At 35.7% G+C, this 11,255-nt stretch overlaps 1 protein-coding gene across 1 annotated transcript; it reads left to right on the forward strand.

The window, feature by feature from the left end:
• The first annotated feature begins 8,010 nt into the window (after window positions 1-8,010).
• Window positions 8,011-10,226, forward strand: LOC104798670 (prostaglandin E synthase 2). The gene is made up of 6 exons (XM_010520844.2): window positions 8,011-8,457; window positions 8,791-8,925; window positions 9,041-9,119; window positions 9,225-9,319; window positions 9,527-9,694; window positions 9,816-10,226. Exons 1-6 carry the CDS (start codon window positions 8,130-8,132, stop codon window positions 9,974-9,976), a joined length of 966 nt encoding a protein of 321 aa, XP_010519146.1. The 5' UTR covers window positions 8,011-8,129; the 3' UTR covers window positions 9,977-10,226.
• The last annotated feature ends 1,029 nt before the right edge of the window (window positions 10,227-11,255 follow it).

An 11,255-nucleotide genomic window follows, 5' to 3' on the forward strand; every position in this document is an offset into this window, starting at 1 on the left:
GATTGCCGGTGCCAGAAGGGCTGGACCGGACGGTCCACTGAACTAGCCCGTCCGTTCTGCATGGCTGGAACGGACGGTCCACATGTATTTCTGGACCGTCCATTCCGGTCTTCGTATCTTTCCGAAATTAAACCGAAATTAGGGTAAAATCACTTTATAAGAAGGAGATAAAACCCTAATGAAAGGAAGCCGACTTTAGAACACTTCCTACAGACTTTTGGTTAGATCCAAGAGGTTGTGAGTGTGATCAAAGTCCGTTTTTCTCAAAGCACAAATCGAATAGCAGATTCGAGTCCTAGCAGACAAGTTCCAATCGTTGGAATGGGCATTTTACTCAAATGACTCACTTGGGTCGCAACAATTTCACGCGTACACCACAAAAAATATAACGCATTATTTTTTTTTAAAAGACGAAATTACCCTTAATGAATACGCGATATTTGTCCGTTCGAAAACAACTTCGTTATTACGACTTCGTAATTAATTCTAAATATAGTTACAATTGATTCTAAAAAAGGTAGCAAAAAAATCATCTGTCGAATTTTAAAAATAACTATGTTTTATTTGAGACTTTTATCTCTATACGATTATAACTATTTCTTATTTTAGTTGTATATCAGTTATATGTTAGTCATAATAAGGTCGTAAAAAAATGAAAAAAAAAGATATTTCGGACTTTTTCAGCCGAAAAATGGATTAAAAGTTGAATTTTTTTTTTGTTTTTTTGGTGGTGTACGCGTGAAATTGGTGCGACCCAAGTGGGTCATTTGAGTAAAATGCCCCGTTGGAATCCATCCCGTGGTGTGGAAACATGTAGAGGGCGAGGTACTCTTCCTCCCTTTCGTGATCAGACGAATTCTTCGATTGATACAGGTCCCGGATCGATTGAAGTAAGCGTTCTAACGTTTCTACGATTCAATAGCAGCATGGTTCTAGGGTTCTATAAAATTTTTGTTTTACATCCGCTGCGCAAACCCTAGAATCGATCTCTTAGGAATAGGATTCACTTTAGAGATCCCAGGAATTCCATCACTAATGACTATAAATAAGCGCTTCTCGGGAGGCAATCCGAGGTTTTTGCATAGTTTAGGGGTTTTTGGATTTTAGACTTTTCTCTTTAGACCTAAGATTTTGGATTTGAGAGCCTACCGGTGTTTTCCCCCGGGTGTAGGACTATAGAGCTTGATTTGCAGGTCGTCGAGCGAAGGAACGGAGTCTGACCAGATATCACAGGGCCTTGATTCGGACCGAATCTCAATTTCAAGAGCGTCAATTACAGGTAACCTAACTTGACCGAGTCAAATGTTGACTCGGACCGAGTCAAATGTTGACTTGGACCGAGTCAGGATTTTCGAACCCTATTTCTTCATAGAGTGTGTGAGAGCTCTTGCATTTGACGTGAGTTAACTTCGTTGCGAGCGAACGAATTTCGCAAAGCTAAGTTTCTCTATCCCTCTTATTGGTTCTTTTGATACGTTGTCTTCAATTCTACTTTTCCGGACGAGAGTCTACACCGTGGACGGTGTATGGTTCAAGTCTGGGGGGTGGATAGATCCTTCACACATTCAGGCCTATCTACTTAGGATTGCATTTAGTTTAGGTGCATTTTATCATGGCATATAGACTTAGAAATTTTTTTCACTTTTTGCATATCACTTTGCATTAGTTGTATTTACACGTTTTTTATATATTTTTTATATAGTGGGTTTTTATTAGGATTGCATGATTGCATTTTTCATATAGATTTAGGTTCATATAGGTTCACGTGCATACCTTGAAAACCTGTTTGAGCATCATTTGGAAGATTTATGGGATGATAAAATACGAACGTTCTGATGATCTAGCGACTTTGTAGAATTGGTTGAACCGTGTCGAATTGATGGTTCTCCAGACTTTCTATATAAAGTTTGTGGGATGAGGTTGTTATTTAGAACCTATGGAGTTGAAACGACTATATCCAGGTTATAAGTTTTGTTTAGAACCTTTTCCGAGTCTTGCAGGTCGATGAAATCTAGTTCAACGAATAGCTTGGAAAAATAAAGCATCTCGACACCCCGCTGTCAAAATCTCGTCAACAAAAATCGTTCGAGTACATGAGTGCAACGATCGATGGTTCGGGTCTAAGTTGTGGGTCGGACATCGCATTGAAAGAAAAAAAAGAGAAAACAAAAGAAAAGGAAAAAAAAGAAAAAGGATATCCTTCAACTTCAACGTCCTAGAAATCCGAGATGCTAGCGTTTGATAGAAAAATTCTACAAAAAGGTAAAAATCCATGTATAAAGTAGAACTTAGATCGAAGAGGCTAAACTGAGATAATGATAGGTTCGGAAATATGTTTGGTGAGTTGTAGAGATTCTACGGGGTTCTAGGTGGCAATAAAAGTCCCATGACTAGGTAGATTAATATTTGGTAGAAAGATCATAGTAGACCGGTTTGGGTATGATTCACGGGTAGCTAACATTGGATGGATGTTTTGCTTTTGAGTTTCATGATGATGCTATTTGATGTTCGTCATTCTCCGTTTTGCAGATTTTATTCCTTCGTTCTTTACTCGAGGATGAGCAAAAGTTTAAGTCTGGGGGGATTTGATAATTTCTATTTTTCTCTATATTTTCATGACGTTTTCATAGGATTTATACGAGGATTACATGCATTTATAGACATTCTAGGCGTGTTAGGTCACGAAACTCGATTTGGTTGTGTTTTTATAGGATTACAGGTATTGGAGGATAATTGGACTGAAACGGGAGCAATCTAGAGCTAAAAGGATGAGATGCACCAAGAACTTCCCGTCATGACTCGGCCAAAGTCAACTATGGAAAGTAGGCCGAGTCAACATGTTGCAGACATACCAATCCAAACCTGTTACGAAGACCCCGAGTCAATATGCCCGAGTCAACGCCCGAGTTAGTTGGGTCGAGTCAGAAGGCTGAGATGGGCCGAGATCATCTAGGAACATTCGACTTGACTGGTCGAGTCAAGACTTGACTCGGTCGAGTCGGGACTTGACTCGGTCGAGTCAAGACTTGACTCGGTCTAGTCAAAATTTGAAAAAAACTTAAAATTCGAATTTTAAAGAATCAGAACTGGGGAAGGACTTGGAGAGCACCGCCTAGAGTTTATTTAAGAACCCTACAGACGTCTAAGAGATTCATTCAGACTTGGGAGAGTTTTGGGGAGAGAAATAGGAGTTGACGAGGTTTCGAGAAGAAGAGGAGGAGTTGGAACATGAAGATCGCAGCGGCTATCGACATGAGTCTTTTTTTTCCCTCTTTTCTTTCTGTTTTCGGTTTTACTCTGTATTTTTCCATGAACCGTGAGTAGATCCACGGCTGTGGGTTAGAGATTCGTTTGTGTTTTGGGTATGTTTGAACTCTAACTTGGATTGCAACATTATGTTTATTTCGGTTTTATCGATTTGTGTTTCTATTCGATTGATGTTTGCTGACCCCTTGATCAATGATCTTAGATTCTGAATTACATAGGAATATGAGTTTAGTTTCGGATAAACATCGATAGAATAGATCGTATTATTCACATAGGAATATGGTTTGATCGACTTAGGATTGATGATAGCGTTCTTCATGCATCTAGGGTTAACTTGAATAGATCGAAAGATTGACGAGTTACTCTGTAGGTAGTGAGTTGGTAGACCGGGAGGTGAATTCTCTATTCTTGTTGCTTGATGATTCCCGAATATAAGTACGATATCGTGATTCTCGCATGCTTAGCATATGCCCATACACGCGAATACGGTCCCGACACCCATGGTCATCTTTGCTTGATAGTTACACGTTTTTATTTGCTTTGTTATTTTACTTTCTTTTGAGTCCATACACTTCCATCATCATTACTTCCACTTGTTTGCTTTCGATTTAGCAATCGGTCCTTGCGTTTGACCCCGTGTTGCAATGATCCGTATCCTTGCGATGAGTTGTGAATCGGGTTATAAATTCTAGACTCGACACACGTATCAGAATGATAAACCGAGGTTGAACCACACTTATAAAGGATCGAAATCCTGCCCTTTCAACAAATCTAAATGAAGTTCATCCATTATAATCATCATCACTAAAGCTTTTCAACAAGCCACTTGATCAAAAGCAACAAATGACGGAATCCCCTTTGTAAAATCACTTTTTGCTACTTTATGGTGTAATGTAGTTTGTTTCAACTTCTTGGTACCAAAAACATCATCACTAGCACAATCCTCACGCGAGAAATTTTTTGCAACACTTCATATGTTTAAACGTTGCACTAATCAATGTACATGTTTTTGTTGCACATGTAATCAATGCACCACAATGGTTGCATGCAACCTTTTTTGCTATACTAGTTCTCGTAAAATGACTCCATGTCTCAGATTTAGGTTTTGACACATGGATACCATTATCAGTTTTCATCTCCATTTGAATAGATGCAACTTCAGTATTATGTTCTGTTGACATCTGAAGTAACAAAGATTTTTTAAACACGAAGTTAAAAATAGAAACAATTTTTAACGTACCATAAATATTTATTCATTAAAAAAGACTAAACACAAAAAAAAATCTGCAAACAAAATCTAGAAAAAAATCATAAAATCTATAATGAATCGAACTTAACCACACAAAATCTGCAATAAATCAAGTCTAAACACACAAAATCTAGAAGTAATAAAAAATCTGCAATGAATCGAGCCTCTTAAACCCTAAATTACTAACAACCCAAACCCTAACCACACAAAATCTACAATGAAATTTAAATATTTCTAACGTTGAAACCCAGAACAAAGAACTAGAAACAAAATCACAACCTCAAAAATTAAAACAAAAAACCTAGGGATGAGAAATCAAAACGAAAAATCAAACCAAAAAGTCCTAAATACACTCATATTTGTGGTAAATTCGAGAGACGATCAACAAAGAGAGATAGGTGAACGCTCCATGATGGTGGTGAAGACGACGACGATATGCAATGACGACCGATGGAGAGTGAAAAATCGTAGAAGACCAAAAACAATTAGAGAAAGGGAGGGAGTGGTGAAAAGTTAAAGGGAAAAGGTAAAGTTAACCTATTATTTACTAATAGTATTAATAAAATAATAAAAAAATTGGGAGAATCGTCGTCAAATACCTATATTTTTTTCTGGTCTCAATTTAATATCTATATTTTTTTAATTACTGAATAATATCTGTACAATTGGTCTTTTCTGAAATAAATCTCATACCTTTAAATTATTGGCCAAAAATCCCTACCGTCAAATAATCGCCACGTAAACAAACGAAAATTTTATGTGGCGACAAAAATTCTCAACATCTCTCTTAATCATCGACACGTCATCGTCACGTCAGCAATTAAATAAATAATAAATAAATTAATAATAATTAATTAATTAATTAAATAAAAAATTATAAAAAAATAAATAATAAAAATATATATACATGTACATATATATATATAAATATATACATACACACATATATATACATATATATACATACATATAAACACACATATATATATATATATATACCAATACATATATAAATATACATATATATACATATATACATACATATATATATATATCAATACATATATACATATACATACATATAAACACATATATATATATATATGCATATATACATATATACATACATATAAACACACACGTATACATACCAATATATATATACACATATACATACATACATATAAACACAGACATATATAAATACATACATACATAAATACATATATATATATGCATACACATATATACATGCTACATATATATACATACATATAAATACATAAATATATGTATATACATGTATGTGTATGTGTTATATATATATGCATGTCTATATATATGTGTATATATATATATATGTATGTGTATGTGTATATTTATATATGTATATATGTATATGTGTGTATGTATATTTTTATTATTTATTTTTATTATTTTATAATTATTAATAATTTCTTTATTATTTATTAATTTTTTATTTAATTTCTGACGTGGCGATGGGAGAGATGTTGAAAATTTTTGTCGCCACGTAGAATTTCTGTTTATCTACATGGTTGTTATTTGACGGTAGAGATTTTTTGGCCAATAATTTAAAAGTATGAGATTTATTTAGGAAAAAACCAATTGTACATGTATTATTCAGTAATTAAAAAAATACAGGTATTAAATTGAGATTAGGGAAAAGTACAGGTATTTTACGGCGATTCTCCCTAAAAAATATGTATCATATATGTTACAAAAATGCATAATACATAAGATTCCGTTTATAGTCGGATACCCGGATTTAGACTTGTCCCGTAGATATTTACAAATTATTATTTGCCCCGGATCCGTTTATAGTCGGATACCCGAAAATCGAATATCCACAAATCGAATACCCGAAAATCGGGTACTTTTGTCCAGCCCTAATATCAATAGTTATCACAGGTCAAAGAACAAAAGTGAAATATGATGGATATGGTGCTCTGGTCACTATCAGTTTGTGAAACTGATTAGAAATCCATTGGATGACCAAACTTGGTCAGTTTCGAACCAACACACTGAGAACACTTTCTCATGCTCCTTTCGGTCCAATCTCAATTTCTTTCTTCAGATTCTTCACGTATAAATCCATCCTTAGTGATGTGTGACCCTGTAGGCCCATTCTAAGTAGTAGTTGCTTCGGGAACTTTTCTCGAATCACAAGTCATGGTTAGCTTCTAGCAAGACGTCATGACCACCCACCTAGAATTGAGTTAGAGGTGATCTAGTCAAGGCATCAACAACTCAAGTTTTGATCCTTTGTCTCACGATATTATATGTTGAACAAGGACCCTTCAAATTTGACCGCTTTCTCGTCTTGGCAAATCGATCAGTAAAATAGATGTAACTTCATCTATAGCGTGGCCACGCGTTTTCACAGTCCGATTTCCACGAGGGGCCCAGCGATATCTCTCCCGTTAAGGAGGTGACAAGTCCCGTATTGCATGTCTACTATCTCCATATGATTCGTGAACATATCTGAGCGACGCCGTTATAATCATCCGGTTAAAGACGACGTTTGACGCAGTCAAGACACACCACTCCTCATATCAGATACTCTAGACATCTCAGGTCTGATGATCCAAGAACGAATTGCTGTATAAGATTCAAGTCATGACTCGTGTCCATGTGACAATCTCATGCGGGTCATCTAGTCACTCGTTCTCTACGAGTACCCACGATTGTGATTTGCATCCAATGCATATAATCATTACCATGATCATCAATCACACCTCATGCTAGTGTTAATTCATCATCGTTCCCACAATAATGACTGATCAGAGAATTTAAAATCATTTTGCAATGAGTCAAAGATATTTACCGAAATATAACAAACATGTCAATCATATAATGGGAAAAGTAATGTATTCATAAACCAATAAATCAATATTAAATCAAATATCATATCACGGATCATCGTAGAGCATTACAACCAACATAGATATCATAGGTCACAGAATTCTCAATTGTACAAGGAACGTTTCTAAAAATTACTTCGGATCCCACAAGCTCGGTTTTGGGGAGTTCAAGGTCATTTATCGAAGATTATCCTTTCGAATCTCATCTCTCCTCCTAAAGGCTTCAAATTCCTAACCAGACAATGAGAGTTTTTCACACATAATTTGAAATGAACTTGAATTGAAAACCGAATTCACGAAAGAATCAAACTAGTTATTTTCGTGATGTGATTTATTTTGTCTGGATTTATTAATTTACACCGAAAGAAAGTTCAACTAATTGTAATGTGGGCGTTGGTTTCGCCATAGTTCTATAACTTCTATTGATTTCAAACCCATTCAAGTTTGAATTCATTTGGAAACGGTTTCAGAACTAAATTCGGATTGGTTCGATTCGATCGATGAATTCTCCTAACCGGAAACATCTTAATAAACCGGAACGTACCGAATCCAGTCGTCGTCCGAGACATCCCGAATGCTCGAAACGAAAAAACGTGGACACAGCTTAAACCCTAAAAACTTCTAACGAGTAAGCAAACACAGCAATTACAAAAACGCAGCTTCACAGGAGAGACTCAAAAACACGATCGCGATCCAATTCCAGATCTCTCTGACGTCTCTTCACGCGCGCCATGAGGAGAGCTACCGGACTTTTCGCACGCGCCGCCGTTACAACTCCTCCGCCGCGGCTCGCAAGCGCGGCGATGATGATGACCACGTGCTCCTCCTCGTCCTCCAACCCCGGGACTCGCTCCCGCCTACTGGATGATCTGTTGGCCCTCTCAACGCCGTCTTTCGCCGGAGGAGTCGCCGGAATCGTGGTTTTCTCTGCCGCGGCAGCGTCGTCTCTGGCTCACGAAGTTCACGCCAAGGAGGTGCCTGGGGCAACGCGGAGATTTAGCCCCAAGGAAGTGGTTTTGTACCAGTACGAGGCTTGTCCTTTCTGCAACAAGGTGAAAGGTATTTTGGTCGTGTCCATTGAAGTGTTCGATGTCGAATTCTCGGATCTTAATTTAAGTTTTGAAATTTTCGATCCATGTTTAGATCTTTCTCCGATCTATGGTTAAAATGAAGTGATATGAAACAGTGAGAAATGCGAGCCCATTGAAATGTTTCTTTGTTGTAGCATCTGTTTCGAATCGATATCAATCCGACTAGCCCAGAAGTAAAATTTTCGGACTGATTATGCCAATTTTTTTCTTAATTCATTGTCTGTGTAGCTTGATTATTGAATATTGATGAAGCCTTATTCTCATTTTTTCGATTGATTTTGCCATCTCTTGTACGGTTCAGCTTTCTTGGATTACAACAAGATTCCTTACAAGGTTGTTGAAGTGAATCCCATCAGTAAAAAGGAGATAAAATGGTCTGATTATAAGAAGGTGCCAATTCTTACTGTTGACGGTGAACCATTGGTTGATTCTTCAGGTTTGTCCTCTGTCCTTTTATGACTTGCAGATTTTTCTCCTTTTTATTTTTCTGAACCCATAGCGTAGAATTTGTCTTGGCTCATGAGTGAGTGTTCTCTGGTTGTGTGGCGTAGAGATAATCGATAACTTATCCCAAAGGATGCATTCAGAATTTCCGAAGTCTGAAGATGATGAAGAGACTAAATGGCGCAAGTATGATCCTCCATTCTTCGAAATGGTCTCATGTACCGTTTCTAGTTAGGGTTCTACTTTATTATTATGTGGCATGAAGCTGATAATGTGTTGCACCTTACACAGGTGGGTGGACAATCACCTTGTACATCTTTTGTCGCCCAACATATACAGGAATACTTCAGAGGCTCTCGAATCCTTTGATTACATCACCACCCATGGTATGATTAGTCTCGTCTATGCTCATCCATTTCTTTCTTCGCAGAAGATGTTTCTGCTGTAATATTTGACCGGATGTAAACGGGCATTCCATTTTTGAGACTTTAACAGATAAGATGTGGCTATAAAGCTCATCAGTGGAGAGATTTTGGCTGGAGTTTGCATTTCATCGACATAGTAATAATGGTACTCCGCTGACAAATTTGCAGGCAATTTCAGCTTCACGGAAAGATTAGTGGCAAAGTATGCCGGCGCAACGGCTATGTACTTTGTGTCAAAGAAACTTAAGAAGAAATATAACATCACTGATGAACGTGCAGCTCTGTATGAAGCTGCGGAAACGTGGGTTGATGCTTTGGAAGGCCGTCCATACCTCGGTATGAGCTATCTACAACACATGTTTGATCTTGCCTATACAAAAAAAGATTAAAAAAAACTATACAGACCACATCTCGTATTTTCGGACCAATTTGATGATTATAGATTAACAATTGGCAGGTGGTTCAAAACCAAACTTGGCTGATCTAGCTGTTTTCGGCGTCCTGAGGCCAATAAGGTATCTTAAATCTGGAAAGGATATGGTGGAGAATACGCGCATTGGTGAATGGTACACTCGGATGGAAAACACGGTGGGAGAGCCTTCTCGGATCAAAGAGTAGAGGATGTGTGCTTCCGATTGAACGGTGAAAATGAACTCTTTACTGATTTCATTGCCTACTATACAAACTTAGGACTAGAGGAGTAGTAAAAGGGAATAAACATCTCTTCTTGTGATGAAGAAACTGAGAGATTTTGGTCTTTGTTCTTTTTGCGGTCACTGTTGCAATTGCAAAATCGTTGCTTCTTTGTTTCTGTGATTTCCTTTGGCTTTGAACGTATTCGCAGATTGTCTGTTTCCTTCCGATTGAATTATTCTGTGTATAGTATACGGATTTCACCGTATAATCCCAGGCCTAGCTTCCATAACATCGGCTTGTGGTCGTCCGTATACCAAGTTTCAGATATTTGAAGGCTTCGATTATTGGTTTCGTTTGTTTAGACAAGGCCAAATATGTTGGAATTTTCTAGCTGAGTTCAAGACAAAACTGCGGCTCTTTTTTTTTGGAAACCGATCTAAACTTAGATAAAATATTATTTTGGATCTGAGACTAGTGGTTGTTATTCGGGTTTCGATTATATTCGAATTCGTTCGTTTTTTATATTGGATTTGATTTGGTGCAGCATGATTTTAATTTAGTGTGGGTCTGGGTTTTCATTTTGGTTTTGGTTTTATTGATGAAAATGTTTATTTAAAGAAAAAAGAATTTTTTCTATTTTTATTATTTTTTATTTGATTCAGTACTCTTCTAAAAAATTATATTCGGGTTATGTTTTTATGATTATTTTAATTATAATATTTATTGATATAAATTTATATACATTATTTTTTTTATTAAAAATATAAATTATTATTAAATTGTATATTTAAAAAAATAAAAAATAAGTAAATATTAGTATATTTATATACGTGTATAAAGTCGATATCAATGATTTTTTTCTAGATGTTCTTATTGTTATATATATATATAGTTATACATATATATACATATATATATTATATATTACATACATATATACATAAACATAGAATAGATACATAATTTTTTCATATACATATCCGAAATCCGAAATTATATACATATATATATATGTATATATCGGTTTGAATTATTCGACATAAATTTAAATTTTATTATATCTAAAATATTTTATTAATTTTTTTATTTAAAATAATATTAAATTATATGAATAAATGATTAAGTTTATCTCTCTTACTATTTATTTTTTGTTATAATTTAAAATCGTATTATTTAGTTTGTTGATAATTTTTTCGCCATTATATTTTTTATTTATCTATTATTATATTACAAATCAATAAATCTCATATAAAAATTATTA

This window comes from Tarenaya hassleriana, unplaced genomic scaffold (genome assembly GCF_000463585.1).
Source record: "Tarenaya hassleriana unplaced genomic scaffold, ASM46358v1 Cleome56, whole genome shotgun sequence".
NCBI classification, from domain to species: domain Eukaryota; kingdom Viridiplantae; phylum Streptophyta; class Magnoliopsida; order Brassicales; family Cleomaceae; genus Tarenaya; species Tarenaya hassleriana.